This window comes from Hemiscyllium ocellatum, chromosome 10 (genome assembly GCF_020745735.1).
Source record: "Hemiscyllium ocellatum isolate sHemOce1 chromosome 10, sHemOce1.pat.X.cur, whole genome shotgun sequence".
NCBI classification, from domain to species: Eukaryota; Metazoa; Chordata; class Chondrichthyes; order Orectolobiformes; family Hemiscylliidae; genus Hemiscyllium; species Hemiscyllium ocellatum.
Window position 1 is genome coordinate 64,492,833 of NC_083410.1, and position 17,289 is coordinate 64,510,121.

Genomic DNA, 17,289 nt, shown 5'->3' on the forward strand with positions numbered 1-17,289 from the left:
CCGAGCTGTCACCATCAGCCCCCACCTTCATCTATCTACCTATTACATTCTTAACTACCTTTCCCTAGACCTCACCCCATCACATTTATCTCTTAGCCCCCTTGCCCTCTCCCCATTTCTGACGGAGAGCTTATGCTTGAAACATGAACTCTCCTGTTCCTCAGATGCTGCTTTACTGCCTGTGCTTTTCCAGCCTCTCAATTTTGACTCTAATCTCTAGCATCTGTAGTCCTCAGTTTCTCCAAGTATATGTGGCAGCTTTACATTACTTAGTGTGGAAACAGGCTCTTCGGCCCAACAAGCCCACACCGACCCGCCGAGGCACAACCCACCCAGACCCATTCCCCTACATTTACCCCTTAACCTAACCCTACTAGGCAATTTAGCGTGGCCAATTCACCTAACCTGCACATTTTTGGACTGTGGGAGGAAACCGGAGCACCCGGAGGAAACCCACGCAGACAGAGGTGCAGAAAAGTTCTGCTACAGGAAACTCCAATATGCACTAGGATTGGTTGAGGGACAGTGCTGATAAGGATATATCCCAAGAAACTGCAAGGATTAGTTAGGCTACCAGTTAGCCCCCAGACCAGGCTGCAAAAGTCCTCTGCCCTTCCTCTATTTGGATGATGTAAGTAACAAGTGAAATTCAAACCAAGTAGGATCAAGGTAATGATCTGCAACAAAACAATCTCACTACCTCCCCCTAACATACAATGGCAGTAGCATTGCGGATTTCCCCCAGGATCGGCATCCTATAACTCACCATTGACCAGCTACGTCAATACTGTGAAAAGAGTCAAAGGCTGGAAATTCTATGGTAAGTAACTCCATTCCCAAGTTTCCAAACTCTGTCCTCTGGCTGAGTACAACATTTTCAATAGAAATATGGGAAGAGCAACAAACAATGACCTTGCCAGTAATACTCCTGATCAAAAACAAAACTAATTGAAAAGACATCTGCAGTACTTGAGTTTACAATGGCAGAAATTATTCTACATTGTCTTACCTGCATTCTTGGTGCTTGGATCTTTATTAAGGTTAGTGCTGAGTATCTTGCAGTTGTATTTCAGTAAGTGATGAGTGAATACATTGAATGGACCCACAGAATCTAAGTTTGCAAATAAAGTCTCTAGTCTACTAAGAGAGCTGAGTGATATCAAGCCAGAGTCAATTTTGATTCTTCAAATGCAATCAGAATGCCCACACTAATGCTTTTTCCAGCATGGAAAGCTGCATTCAGATTATGTTGTTGACCTCTTTACATAATTTTTATTTGTCTGAAGTCAATTAGAACTGTTGGTAATTTTAAGATGCTGTTGATTAAATCTTCCCTAATACCTGCCAAATATGTCTGCAAAGTTGCTGGAAGTGTAAATGATAATGGTGCAGGGAAACTAGGCACCACGGTTCTCAGTGAACAATAAACGTGTGTATCCTTAACCAATCAGAGTTTAGGGTTATGAAATAAGCAGTGGAAAAACTAAAAGGAAAGTAAAAGATCAAGTTGTTAAATTCAGGGGCAAATCAGACACTAAAAGAGGGGAGAAAAGATTGAATGAGAGAAATATTGAATGAATAAGGAACAGTGAAATAAAATTAAATACACAAGTTATTGTTAAAGCCTGTTTAAATACCCGGAAGTTGAAACTTCAGACTAATCATCAAATCATGGAATAGTTACAGGACGGAATGAGGCATTTCAACCCATCGTGTCTTTTCTGGCTCTTTGCAGGAACAAGTGTGTAATACAATCGGTTCTGTGATATGTAACGCAGTAGTTCCATTCTCATGCAATTCCATGTTTACGAAAATCGTGTAATAGCAGCACCATTTAAACTAATGGTGCCAGAATCACATTATAAGCAGTATCCATTTTAAAAGTTGGTGGTTTAGAAACTGTGTCCCAATTCGTCAATCGCACTATAGCGAATTTGCATTAACGAAACATGCGTTACAGCAGAACGACCAGTATTTAAAATGTTCCAGTTCTCTGGCATCACACCAAGCCCAAGATTGGAAAATTATGTCACATGATTCTGCAATATCTAGGTCCAGTACTTGATGAGTTGTTGGAGATTGCATTGATGCTGATATTGGCTGCTCTACAACATTGAAGTTTGCATCACATATGAACAGGATAGTTAAAAAGGTGTTTGGCAAGCTTGCCTTCATTGCTTAGTCCTTTGAGTACAGGTATAGGGAATTGGGAAGTCATGTTGAGGTTGGACAAGACATTGGTGAGGCATCTAAGCTGGAGAAGGTTCAGAAGAGATTTACCAGGATGTTGTGAGGTATGGAAGGTTTCAGTTATAAAGAAAGGCTGGATATACTGGGACTTTATTCACTGGAGCATAGGAGGTTGAAAGGCAATCTTATAGAGGTTGATAAAATAATGAGAAGTATAGACAGAGTTCATGATTGTTGCCTTTACCCTAAGATGAGGATTTCAAGACTAGCAGGCACGTTTTCAAGGTGAAAGGAGAAAAATTTTTAAAAAAAGATATGTGGGGCAAATGTTTTAGAGGGTGGTTCGCATGTGGAATGAACTTCCTGAGCAAGTGGTGGATGTGGGTACAATTACAACATTTAAAAGACATTTGCATAAGTACATGAATAAGACAGGTTTGGAGCAAAGCAACTCGTTTCACAAGAGACAAAAATATACATTCAAGAGCAAAAATCCAATGAATAATTTATACCAAATACTATTATAGAAATATTGGGCCATATTTTGTTAAAATAATTGTAAAGTTAGTGGCTACACTGTTATTAACATGTAAATTGTGTAAGATCTCAGGTGAGAAACAGATAAACCATGGAAAACCAAGATTGAAAAATTGTAGGCAGGCGTGACTAGTTTAGGTTGGGATTATGTTTGGCATGGACTCATTGAACCTGGTCTGTTTCCGTGCTCTATGATATTATAATTTAATTTTCCACATGACATCAGTTGTTGAAGATGGGAATTCTGAGAGCTGCCGGTCAATCTGATTGGATAGCAGTTCTGTAGTCCCAGCAGCACCAGAAATTGTGGTCAACAGGAATGGGACAGCAAGCAGTTTCTGAAGACTGATTTCCAGAGTCAAGAAACAAGTAACTATGGGGATCTCGGCTGGGACCTGAGGCCTGTGTGTGGACAAAAATGGGGATGTTATTAAAAATGCCAAGGAGCAGGGAGCACCCATGAGAACAAACCAAATGAAGTAGCACCATATGCTAAAAGGAGGCCATTGATAGAGGTACTGTTCCCTCTTTTCTGCCTGAAGCCTGAGAAAGGTCTCTGTCTGGTCCTTTGAATAATGTACCTTGAATAAGTCATCCATGTCACTAAATAAAATGCCAATTATCAAGCACAATCTACCAAGAACAGTGCAGCAATAACAAGGGATGGCTTATGAAAGTGGGAGGGAATTAAATAAAAATGGCTTCTGAGACGGGAGTCACTTTTTATATCCAGAAGTACTATGACACAACTGTTTTATTGTTCCCTATCACCGAATCACCCACACTTTCTGGTCAAAGATATTTTCCAAATCAACCTGTTCAGAGACGTTATTATAAACCACTGGAGCAGGTGGGATTTGAGCCTGGTCTTCCTGACTCAGATAGGGATACTACTATTGCAACACTTTCTGGCCTTCTTCCCTGCTGCTAGATCCTGCCATCTCTTTGTGGGAAAGATTAAGGTTGTGTGTGAAACAGATTTTAAGTGGTCATTAACTGACCAATTAGGGCAAGGAAAGGTGAGTTGGTCTAGGCTTTCCCTTCTCACCATTAAATGGTGAGGAGTTTGGGCGCTGCTGGAAAGACTATTTGAGGAATTTAATGGTCACTGTTTCTCCACCCACCTGCAAGCTCACCAGTGATCCCTGAAGTAACTCCATGAAGGACGATATCCTGTCACTAAATCACCCTTTATATGCAATTCACACTGACCTAGCTAGATGAGCCAGCTCCTGGAGTGAACACAGCCCCAACCCTCCTGTGTCAGCTAGGACTTCTTGATTGGGACTATTAACTTGGTCCAATCAAGGGACTGATACTCTACCTAGCTGACTTTTCTCTCATCACTACAGTCTCTTATGAAATTGTGCCCAAAATCTATCAATTATCAGCAAAGTAATTTCTCAGTAAGACGACTAGGGCCCATTTCTGTATCCTGTAACAACTAAACTGCCCAAGATTCATGTTGGGCAAAATTCTGAACAGGTCACATGACTGTTACATTCTTCCACTTTACTATTTTAATCCAAAATTCAATTTGTGAATTTAATTTTTGTGACTGTATCAATGGTGATATTAACAGCAAAATGTCTTGCAAAGGAAAAAGGAGATCAATGAAGCTAAAACTAATTTTTCAATCTTGGCTTTTAATTGTGTGACTGTTTGTTTCTCACCTGAGGTCTTGCACAATTTTTGTGCTAATACCAGTGTGGCCACTAACCTTGCAATAATTTTAACAAAACATGGCCCAATATTCCTATAGTAATATTTTGTATACATTTTTCACTATTTTTGCTGTTGAATGTATATTCTTGTATCTTGTCAAACTAATTGGAATATTGTGTGCAATTCTGGTCTCCCTGTTATAGGAAGGATGTTGTTGAACTTGAAAGGGTTCAGAAACGATTGACAAGGATGTTGTTACAGTTGGAGAGTTTGAGCTATAGGTAGGGGATGAATTGACTGGGGCTGTTTTCCCTGGATTGTCGGAGGCTGAGGGGTGACCTTATGGAGATTTGTAAAATCATGAGGGGCATGGATAGTGTAAATAGACGAGGTCTTTTCCCTGGGTCGGGCAAGTCCAGAACTAGAGGGCATAGGTTGAGGGTGAGAGGTGAAAAATTTAAAAGGGAAGTAAAGGGCTTTTTCAGCAAAGGGTGGTGCGTGTATGGAGTAAGTTGCTGGAGGAAATGGTGGAGGGTGGTACAATTACAATATTTAAAAGACATCTAGATGGGTACATGAATATGCAGCTTTTGTGTCTAACCATAGTTCTGCATCCTTCTGTGACATATCTAAATATTCAAAATTGCTGTTTGTTAAATAAACAAACATTTTCTCAATACTTTCATTCTCTGCAGTCAGACTTGCTCTTTCACTTTGAAATGGTTCCATGCACTTTTTAGTCTTTCACTTTATTAGATGTTTTCAGAAGTTCTACTTCTAATATTATTAATATTTTCTTGCTTCCCTTCTGATCTCTCTCTTTTCATCTCCCTGTTAACATTTTCATGAACTGAAAAAAGCAACTATAAAGTTGGTACCAATAATATTCATTTTTATTTTAATGTCTATTTATCCATTGTATATTAAACCTCTATAAATCAATGCCCTCCTTTTAACCTTATTTTGTACATTTCTTCCTTGAAGGTAGCTTACTGATCTGATCTTTCAACCTTTTTGCTAACTTTTCTTCCTAGTTTGTGAGAAGATTTGTAGCTCGGGTGCTCGTTGTTGTGGTTCTGTTCGCCGAGCTGGGTGTTTTTGTTGCAAACGTTTCGTCCCCTTTCTAAGTGACATCTTCAGTGCTTGGGAGCCTCAGGAGGCTCCCAAGCACTGAAGATGTCACCTAGAAAGGGGACGAAACATTTGCAACAAAAACTCCCAGCTCGGCGAACAGAACCACAACAACTTTTCTTCCTAATTAATTTGGACCAAATCTATTCTCATCTTGTTGAACTTTTCTTTCCCTGTCCATTATTTTTTTTTCTTCTTTCTTATCCTAACCATGTTGTGTTCACTATTTCCCAACATTTTCTAATATTTACAGATCAGTTATTTACTCATCAATATTTCTCAGAACAATGCGGGTCCAAAAATGTGCGGGTCAGGTGAATTGGCCATGCTAAATTGCCCGTAGTGTTAGGTAAGGGGCAGATGCAAGGGTAGGGGTATGGGTGGGTTTCACTTCGGCGGGTCGGTGTGGACTTGTTGGGCCGAAGGGCCTGTTTCCACACTGTAAGTAATCTAATCTAATAATGCTTTGCTTCATGCTGGTCAAGGAAACACTTTTGGATGCATTCTTAAAAAGTGGAATACGCTATGACTACATGTATGACTTTTATTCCATCGTGTATTTGGTTAGTTAAGATTGCATAATGTTGCTTTTTTTCTGGCATATCTTTCTGTTTTACTCTTCACAACAGCTTGATGGCCTGTAATGCTCACCAAGAATATATTATGTCTTTATTGCATCTATTATAACACAACCCTCTGGATATTCTTCTGTGATCACGCTGTGCTCGATTGTTCAGTAATCCTGCCACCCACCCTTTTGTGTCCTTCCTAATCCTCAGAAGGTGTTATAACCGTGAATATTAAGTTTCCAGACTTGTTCAAACTTATTTCTGTCTATGTTTTAGCTGTTATGTTACATCAATTTGCAACAAATAATATTCTAGCTGTCCAATTTAACTATGAGTGCTTTATAAATTCATTTATATACCTTCAATCGTGACTCCATTATTTTTGACATTGATCCTTATTCTTTTTCCCAGTTTTCTCATTTTTCAGATCTTCTTACCTCTTCCGCAATGTTTTTGTCTCACTCCCCTTCCTCTTATGATATTTTGTCATTGTTTATTTCTGCTATACATTCTGACAGCTTTGTTCATTTCTCTCCTGCCCCCTTACCAAGACATTCCTCAACTCTGAATCAATTAAATGGAACGTATTAAATCACTTCTCAAGGATACTATGAATAGGCAAAATTTGTGACGTTCGGATCCCATGAACAACTTGTTAAAACCTGCCATTTACTATACTTTAGGTAACTCATACACAATGTTGATGCAGCAACTAATAGTTCTCTCCATACTTCTACTTTAAAAAGAAGCTTGGTAATTACTTTAATGTTTTTAATGGACAGCACATAATTCACCAGTATACCTGGCACAGCATAATCCTTGTGAACTGCCTGTGAGTTTACTATTTCCAGTAAAACAAACGTTTTGGATTATGACGAGATTTGTGTCTCTTGTATCGGTTACTGTCACCACACTTAATTATTTCTGGAGACTAAATTTCCAAAAGGGAAATCAGTAATAATTCATCTGGAGCTTGACAGGAGACTACTATGTTTATATACATAAGATAGTCAAATGTATTTCATTTCATTATTTTACCCATGGCAGAAACATGGGCAACTGTTTGCAGCAGTTGGTATATTTTCAACAAACATTGCTGATCATTGAACAAAATAATAGTATGCTGGGGCAAATTGTTTAAAAGAGCAATATACTCTCGGATGTTTTCACATCATTCTGCATACAGTAAATATTATTTATGAAAGCAGCTTGAATTTTCTGAAAGTCAGAATGGTAAGGCATACCATAATTTACTTAACAAACTGTCCCTATGTTTTGTTTTTCCCAGGGTTGTAAAGTACAGGATCATGTTGTCAAGTTACCCAGTCAGCTTCAAAATGGTAAACTTACTTCAGGATCAGTCAGCCAAGTGTACTATGATGTCCTCCAGCACAAACACGTTGTCTGTGTGCCATTCAATAAAACAGAGGAGAGGTAACTTATAAAAAACGTAATCTCCAATGTGTACACTTAAACTTGGCATTTTTGTTTTATTTTTATACATTTTTAAAGTATTGAATTTTTGAATGCTGGTTCTTAATTTGAAAAATTGGTTTTGAGGAAGAGGGAACAGGGAAGGTTCATGAGTCCTGACCAACAAGTCATTGGTGCATTTTGCTGTACGCTAACTTTTAAATTTTTTTGCTTATATACATATGCATTTATTAATGTTGCTGTCACATCTATATTTACATTTATCGAAATATATATTTATATAATTCTATAAACAATCCATATAAAGTGTATATTTATATTTTATAGATATGTGATTTTATTTTATTATGTTTCTCGATATTAAAACAATTAAAATCGGTAGATCCTTGCATGAATTTACTACAATTCAGATGAAAATCAAAATGTCCAGAGATTCCAAAAATCTGAAAACCAGAATAAATAATTTCTACAGACCTAATTTTTAATATCTTATCCAAATTTAATACTTAGTTGTGTTGTGTTGATGGTTTTGTTTTTATTCATACATTCATACTAACAATCAGACACATAGCTACAAAAATAGCAAAAATTTTAACTTTGCCGAAGGCTTATACTTCATTGTAAAACAGCAAGTTAAATTATTTAACAAATTCTGTGATTTTGGAAAGAGCAAAGAGCATTGCCATTGTTCCAGTTTTACTGGCAATGAGATGCAGTATCAAACTGAAAGCTTAATCAATAGACACGTATTATGGTGACTGCAGCTGAATTCCTGGGAGACATAAAAATAACTAAAAGCTTACATTTGTCTAATGCCTTTCAGAATGTCAGCACTACAGCTAAGGAAGTACTTGTGAATTGTCGTCTCTGGTATCATGTTGCAGAATTTTGCTGTTAGAATGAGAAGAATATTTGGAGGGAATAGAGGATGGAGAGGTCTCTGTGACCAACATTCATTACTCTGTTAAGGGAATGGGAAATATAGTTCATCTCAATGCTGTTTAGTTGAGCATTTCCTTTTACAAGATGCAGCTAAAATAGTTTGAGTGTATTCATGCAATACGATACTGATGACTGGTTGAAGCGTGCTCGATTGTGTCTACTAAATGTTGGCTCAAGATGGTGAGGAACGCCATTGACGGAAAATGCCTCTGGAACTTTGTTCAGCTGCAGCAAATAGAAATACTAAAGAATAGTAACCAAGTAAGTAAAAGAAAAATAATAGACTTGTTGGTCAAAAATGCAAGTGATGAACATCAGAAATATTACATTTTGTTATCTTCACTAAGGTCTCTGGTACATCATTATGTAAAGATAATGGCTAGACGTTGTCATCAGAAATTGAAAAAAGATTAAAGAAAACAAAGAATTTTGATATCAAGCTTGTGGCAGAGTAGCAGGGTTGTGTGCAGGCTCTTGAGCTCGAGGCTCATCTGCTTCTGCCTGCTTTCTTTCTTTTTACTTCTGTTTTTTTCCTTTAATTTTTCTTTGCTTGATTTTCTTTTGCGATGGGTTAATCAGTAGTATCGGCACAGCAGCTTCCCAGTGGTCGGAAGCAGCAGCAGCTGCAACTCCTCCCAGTGATCGGAAGCAGTGATGGCAGTAGGGGCAGCAAGGATATCCTTTCAGTGTTTGGGGTCGGCTGTCGTGGCAAAGCTCCTTCATTGATTGCAAGCAGTGTTGGCAGGGGATGTTTCAAGATGACAGCACCAGTAAGGTGATATCTTGGCAAGGCAGTGATGGCTTGGCCTAGCAATGGAGCCAGGAATTTCTGATTACAATTGCAAGGACTTTTAGCATTATCAAAGCAGCAGCAGAGCCAGGGACTCCTGGTTTTGAGGCAAGTGTGGGTTTAGCACAGGACCTGGCCTCAGCAGCAAAGTGCGCCCAGTGACAATGAGATGGCACCTAAAGAGTAGTGACTCCTACAATGGTGGGTATGCCACAGGCAGCAACGAGGCACTATCATTGGTGAGCTGGCTCAGGGCTCATGGCGGAGGGGGCAGGCCGAATTTAGACTCTGTTTCAGTTATATCTTTTATTCTTAAACTATTCAAAATGGTGCTGAATTGTTGAAGCTTTTCACTGTATTTTGCTGTATTAGAGTCATAGAGATAAACAGCACGGAAACAGACCCTTCGGTCCAACCCGTCCATGCCGACCAGATATCCCAACCCAATCTAGTCCCATCTGCCAGCACCCGTCCCATAACCCTCCAAACCCTTCCTATTCATATACCCATCCAAATGCCTCTTAAATGTTGCAATTGCACCAGCCTCCACCACATCCTCTGGCAGCTCATTCCATACACGTACCACCCTTTGCGTGAAAAAGTTGCCCCTTAGGTCTCTTTTATGTCTTTCCCCCTCACCCTAAACCTATGCCCTCTAGTTCTGGATTCCCCAACCCCAGGGAAAAGACTTTGCCTATTTATCCTATCCATGCCCCTCATAATTTTGTAAACCTCTATAAGGTCACGCCTCAGCCTCCGACGTTCAAGGGAAAACAGCCCCAGTCTGTTCAGCCTCTCCCTGTAGCTCAGATCTTCCAACCCTGGCAACATCCTTGTAAATCTTTTCTGAACCCTTTCAAGTTTCACAACATCTTTCCGATTGGAAGGAGACCAGAATTGCACGCAATGTTCTAACAGTAGCCTAACCAATGTCCTGTACAGCCGCAACATGACCTCCCAACTCCTGTACTCAATACTCTGACCAATAAAGGAAAGCATACCAAACGCCTTCTTCACTATTCTATCTACCTGCAACTCCACTTTCAAGGAGCAATGAACCTGCACTCCAAGGTCTCTTTGTTCAGCCACACTCTCGAGGACCTTACCATTAAGTGTATGAGTCCTGCTAAGATTTGCTTTCCCAAAATGCAGCACCTCGTATTTAGCTGAATTAAACTCCATCTGCCACTTCTTAGCCCATTGGCTCATCTGTTACAGATCCTGTTGTAATCTGAGGTAACCTTCTTCGCTGTCCATGACACCTCCAATTTTGGTGTCATCTGCAAACTTACTAACTGTACCTCTTATGTTCGCATCCAAATCATTTATGTAAATGACAAAAGGTAGAAGGCCCAGCACCGATCCTTGTGGCACTCCACTGGTCACAGGCCTCCAGTCTAAAAAGCAACCCTCCACCACCACCCTCTGTCTTCTACCATTGAGTCAGTTCTGTATCCAAATGGCTAGTTCTCCCTGTATTGTAAAATGTAAGTGACAGAAATCATTCAATTCAATTCAAGAACTTGCACTTTTACAGCAGCTTTTACAATCTCGAGATATTCCAAAGTACTTTACAGACTATGAAGTGGGTGATCATTGTTGTAATATTGGAAATGCAGCAGTCAATTTGTGTATAGCAAGATCCATATACAGTATTAAAATAGAACATGCCATCCATATTCAGATGATGGTTGAAGAGCAAATACCTGATGGACGCTGATAGATTTTTTTTAGAACTCCCTAAATGGGTGAATGGGACCTCAATTTAATGCCTCATGTAAAGGTACTGCATTGAAGTGGCAACCTAGTTTATGGGATTTCAACTGTCCAGCTTCTGATTCTAAGACAAAAGAGCTACCACTGTGACTGGGTTGTACCAATTGTTAATTGATAATTATGTTGTTCTTTCCATCATCAGTGGCAATAGCAAGATCCTTTCAGTGTTGCCTACAGGATAATGAGGAAATGTTTAAGGCCATAAGAAATAGGAACAGGTGTAGGCAATTCAGCCCCTTGAGACTGCTCTACCATTCAGTAGGATCATGGCTGATTTGACATTCCTCCCATCTGCTTTCCTGCCTTCTCCCACTAATCCTTGATTCCCCAACTGATTAAAAATCTACCTATCTCAGCCTTAAATATACACAATGACTCTGCCCATGCAGCTCTCTATGGCCAGGAGTTTCAAAGATTTCACAATCCTCTGAGAGAAGAAATTCCTTTGTATCTCAGTCTTCAATTGGCATTTTTTTATTCTGGGACTATGTCCTCTGGTCCGAGATTCTCCTGTTGGGAGTGGGGGGAAACATCTTCTCAACATTTATACAGTCAAGCCCTGTAAGAATCCTAAATATTCCAATAAGATCATCTCTCACTCTTCTAAACTCCAGTGAGTAGTGTCCTAACCTGAAAAACGTTTGCTCATAAGACATTCCTCCAGACTGGGGATCATCCGAGTGAACCTTCTCTGAATTGCCTCCAATGAAACAATATCTTTCCTCAAATATAAGAACCAAAACTGCTCTCGGTACTCAAAATGTAATCTCACCAGTACATGTAGAACTGCAGTAAGACATCCCTGCTCTATGCTCCAACCCTTTCTAAAATAAGGACCAACTTCCATTAGCCTTCTTGATTACCTGTTGCACCTGTGTACTAGCTTTTTTGTGTTTTGTGCACAAGTACCCTCCCGTTCGTCCATGTTACAGCTTTCTGCATTTTTTCTCCACTTAAATAATATTCTGTTCTTTTATTCTCCTTCCCAAAATGAACAACTTCACATTTTCCCACATTGTATGCTATTTTCCAACTTTTTACCTACTTAATAAACCTATCAGTATCTCTCTGTAAACCTTATTCCCCTTGCAACTTGCTTTTCCACTTATTTGTGTCATCTGCAAACTTCACTATGTGCATTTGATTCCTTCCTCCAAGATATTAATATATATTGTAAACAGTTTCAATCCCAGCACTGATCACTGTGGAATCCCACTAGTTAAAGTTTGCCAACCTGAAAAAGAGCCCCTTATCCCTACTCAGTTTCTTGCTCATAAGCTAATTCTATATACGTGACAACGTACTACCTCCAGTGCCACGGGCTGTTACCTTCTGACTTAACCTTATATGAGGGACCTTGTTGAGCAACTTAGAAATCTAATTGCAACACACTTACTGGTTACATTGTATCTGTTCTAGTTGAGACTGAGCTGGAAAACGTCTAATAAACACTACTTTCCTTTCATGAAGCCATGCTGATTCAGCTTGGTTAGATTATGATTTTCCATGTACTGGCTAATCGATCTATAGTTACTCGCTTTTTGCTCCCCTCCTTTTTTGAATAGGGGTGCCATAATTGCAGTTTTCCAATCCCCCAGTACTTCTCTGGAAACCATGGATTTTTGTAAAATTGCGAACAACATATCTCTGTAGCTGCTTCTTTTTAAGAATCCTTGGATGCAAGCCATCATGGCCAGGGGATATATTTGCTTTTAACCCATAAGTTTGTTTAATACTACTACTTAGGGAATAAATTAAGTACCATCACTATGTTCTTTAGTATTAATAGAATGTTTAATGTTCCACTATAAAGACTGTTGCAAAATATTTGTTTATTTGTTTCCTCTGCCATTTCCTTGTTCCTCATAACTATCTCATCAGATTCATTTTCTAAGCTGCCTATATTCTCTTTAAACTCTGTTTTTCTTTTTATGTTGAGAGTTTTATGTTCCTCACTAGTTGCCCTCATAGTTTATTTTCTTTTCCTTTATTATCTGCTTAGTCCATCTTTGCTGGATTCTGAATTTATCCCAGTTTTCAGGGCTATCACTAGCTTCCTGATGAAGGGCTTATGCCCGAAACGTCGAATTTCCTATTCCTTGGATGCTGCCTAACCTGCTGTGCTTTAACCAGCAACACATTTTCAGCCATCACTAGCTTGTGCCTGTTTTTATGCTTTTTGTTAAACATTATACTCTCATGAACCTTCTTGGTTAGCAAGGGTTGATTTATCTCTCTCTTAGGATCTTACCTCGTCACTGGGATTTATTGTTGCAGATGGTCATAAATGACTCCCTTAAATGTCTGTCACTGTTTGCTAACTCTGCTTCCCGGTAATCTATCTGCTCAGTCTACTTTAACTAACCCTATCATTATAATGCCCTTTGTTTAAGTTAAATTTAACTTCGTGTGAATGGTGGAAGAAATGAGGAAAGAGGAAAATGAGAAGAAAGTCAGATGGATGAGTGCAGAAAAAGATTCACTGAAAACATGTGGAGGAAGCTAATCAGGAAACAGCAAATGACATTTAAAGTTCACCGAGGGAGTTCATAGGGCCAGAGAGGAATGCAGCGAGGGTTCATCAGACTTGGTCCCAGGATAATGGGACTGTCCTACGAAGAGAGATTGCACAAATTGGAATTGTATTCTCTCAAGTCTCAAAGAATGAGAGTGATCACATTGAAACTTACAGCATGTTTAAAAGGATAGATGCAGATAAAATGCATACCGTAGTTGTGGTATCGATACCTAAGGCACACAATTTAAAAATAAGAAGAATGTCACTTGGCTCTGAGATGAGATATTTTTTAACTTCAAGGTTGTGAAGCTTTGGCTTTTTAAATCACAGAAAGCTGTGTTTTGAGTATGCTTTAGGTAGAGATTGATAGGTTTTTGATTACCATTGGGTTATGGAGAGGGGCTGGGAAAAAGGTATTGAAGTGTTTAATTAGCCATGATCCTATTGAATGGCAGGGTAAGCTCAGTGGACCGAAAACCTACAGCTGTTCATGTGTTCCTATATTTAGTCATGGTGCCCCAGATTAATGTGTGTGGGTAGTAGAACATAACCTCTGATTCGCTTTGGTGGAGGAAGTAAGGAAACGATGTCATCTTTGTACTTTGTGTATACAGATTTAGTTTTGATTGGGGGTCAGCAGATAAACAGCGAGATTTTTTTGTTTACAATGGTAGCAGCATTTTTAGTCAATGGAAGATGCTGACTTTTTTTATTCTTTCACTGGAACATTTGTGTCACTGACTACACCAGTATATATTGGCATATTTTTAATGGCCCTTAAAACAGTGAGCTGACTTTTTAAACTGCTAGTCTATGTGTTGAAGCTATACCCACAGAACTATTTCAAATGGAGTTCTTGAATTTTGACCCAGTGACAGTGAAAGAATGGTTTCAGGTCCTATTCATATACCCATCCAGATGCCTTTTAAGTGTTGTAATTGTACCAGCCTCCACCACTTCCATACATATACCAGCCTTTGCCTGAAAAAGTTGCCCCTTAGATCTCTTTTAAATCTTTCCCCTCTCACCCGAAACCTATGCCCTCTAATTCTGGACTTCCCCATCCCAGGGAAAGACATTGTCTATTTACCCTATCCATGCCCCTCATCATTTTATAAACTTCCATAAGGTCACCTCTCAGCCTCCAATGCTTCAGGGAAAACAGCCCCAGCCTGTTCAGCCTCTCCCTTTGGTTCAAACTCTCCAACCCTGGCAATATCCTTGTAAATCTTTTCTGAATCCTTTCAGGTTTCACAATGTCCTTCCTATAGTTTTCTATGTTTCTATTTATGTAACCCTGATGAAGGGCTTTTGCCTGAAACATCGATTTTCCTGCTTTTCGGATGCTTCCTGACCTACTGTGCTTTTCCAGCATCACTCTAATCTTGACTCTGATTTCCAGCATCCTCAGTCCTCACTTCACCTAATGCTGAGAAGAGCCTACAGTGTAATCCATTACAATGGTGTCACACAGCCTTGGTAGGAAACCATCTTACTACCAGCCAAGGCTTCCTCGTAGCCACTGTAACAGGTATCTCATATGCCAGATTGCTCATCTTATTATGAGTTATGTGAAGATTCATCTTATATAATAGTGGTCAAAGGTGTGGACTTAATTTAGCTACCTCTTGCCTGCTGGTAACGGCGAATATCTGAAGGACACAACTTTAAGAAGGTTGCTCATACAGGCAGGATCAGGCCTCAGTAGACTGGGAAAGGATCTGGCTACAGTGGACTGGGAACAGCTCCTTGCAGCTAAGTTTACAATGCAGTAATGGGATGGGGGTGGGGGTGGGGGTGGGGGTGGGGGTGTCGTGCATTCAAAAACTCGCTGGTGAGAATATGGGTCTAACATGTACTTGTTAGAGGGAACTATAGGAGCAATAAGTTCAGAGAATCCTAGAAGCCCAGGGCAATTCAAGACTGAAAGAGGAAGAGGAGCAGGGCTTTCAGTAAGTACAAAGGGAGCAGTTTAGTTGCAGTCAGAGAGGAATATAGGAAGTGCAGGAAGGAATTTAAGGAAGTCATTACAAGAGCAAAAAGGGGGCTTGGCAAAGTACTTGCAAAGAGGATTAGGGAGAATCCTAAATTGTTATTGTAAACATGTTAAAGGGAAGAGGTTAACTGGAGAAAGAGTAGGACCCATTAGGAACCAAGGAGGCAACCTGTGTATTAAGCTGCAGAATATTGGAAGGGTTTTGAATAAATATTCCTGATCAGTCTTCATTCTGGAAGAGGAAAATGTCATTAAGGAATTCAGGAAGAGACTGAAGAACTTATACAGTTTGACATATGAAATTGTGACATATTGGGGGTTCTGTCAGGCTTAAAAATGGACAAATCCTCTTGCCTGGATGATTTCTATCTCAAGCTGCTGCCAAAGGAGAGGCAGGAAATGGCTGGGGCTTTGACACTGCTTTTTAATTCCTCTCTGGCCACAGAGGAACTGCCAGAGGATTGGAGGGTTGCTAATGTTGTTCCATCTTTTAAGAGGGCTAGTAGAGGTCAACCAGGAAATCACAGACCAGTGAGTCTCACCTTAGTAGTAGGGAAACTATTGGAGAAAATTTTGAAGGAGCAAACTAATGCCCACTTGGGAGGCATAGCTTAGTTAAGGGTAGTCCGCATGGCTTTGTCAGAGAGAGTCGAAGAGTGTGGTGCTGGAAAAGCACAGCTGGTCAGGCAACATCCAAGGAGCAGGAGAATCAATGTTTCGAGCATAAACAAATCTTAGCAGGACTTATACACTTAATGGTAAGGTCCTCGAGAGTGTTACTGAACAAAGAGACCTTCAAATGCATGTTCATAGCTCCTTGAAAGTGGAGTCGCAGGTAGATAGGATAGTGAAGAAGGCATTTGGTATGCTTTCTTTTATTGGTCAGAGTATTGAGTACAGGAGTTGGGACATCATGTTGCGGCTGTACAGGACATTGGTTAGGCCACTGTTGGAATATTGCGTGCATTTCTGGTCTCCTTCCTATTGGAAAGCTGTTGTGAAACTTGAAAGAGTTCAGAAAAGATTTACAAGGATGTTGCCAGGGTTGGAGGATTTGAGCTATAGGGAGAGGCTGAACAGGCTGGGATTGTTTTCCCTGGAGCAATGGAGGCTGAGGGGTGACCTTATGGAGGTTTACAAAATGATGAGGGGCATGGATAGGGTAAATAGGCAAAGTCTTTTCCCTGGGATGGGGGAGTCCAGAACTAGAGGGCATGGGTTTAAGGTGAGAGGGGAAAGATATAAAAGAGACTTAAGGGGGCAACTTTTTCACGCAGAGAGTTGTACGTGTATGGAATGAGCTGCCAGAGGAAGTGATGGGGGCTGGTACAATTGCAGCATTTAAGAGGCATTTGGATGGGTATATGAATAGGAAGGGTTTGGAGGGATATGGATTGGGTGCTGGCAGGTGGGACTAGATTGGATTGGGATATCTGGTCGGCATTGACGGGTTGGACTGAAGGGTTTGTTTCCATGCTGGACATCTCTGACTCTATAAGCTCTTCATCAGGAATGAGGGGGCTGAGAGATAAGTGGGATGGGTTGGTGTTGAGGTGAAGGTAGGTGAATGTGATAGGTAGATGAAGTTGTGATGAAGGTGATAGATCGGAGAGGTGTATGGAGCGGATAGGTGGGCAGGAAGATGGACAAGTAGGATAGTTCAAGAGGGCAGTGCCAAGTTGGGAAGGTTGGATCTGGGATAAGATGGGGGGAGGGGAAATGAGGAAATTGGTGAAATCAA

At 40.1% G+C, this 17,289-nt stretch overlaps 1 protein-coding gene across 6 annotated transcripts in view; it reads left to right on the forward strand.

Annotated features, from left to right (window-relative positions):
* The window catches only part of sanbr (SANT and BTB domain regulator of CSR), a 286,180-nt gene that overhangs the window by 194,716 nt on the left and 74,175 nt on the right, over positions 1-17,289 (forward strand). For all 6 annotated transcript variants that reach the window (XM_060830959.1, XM_060830958.1, XM_060830957.1 and 3 more), the window contains one exon: positions 7,381-7,526. In XM_060830959.1, the coding sequence (XP_060686942.1) occupies positions 7,381-7,526 (146 nt within the window). The remainder of the gene's footprint in view (positions 1-7,380; positions 7,527-17,289) is intronic.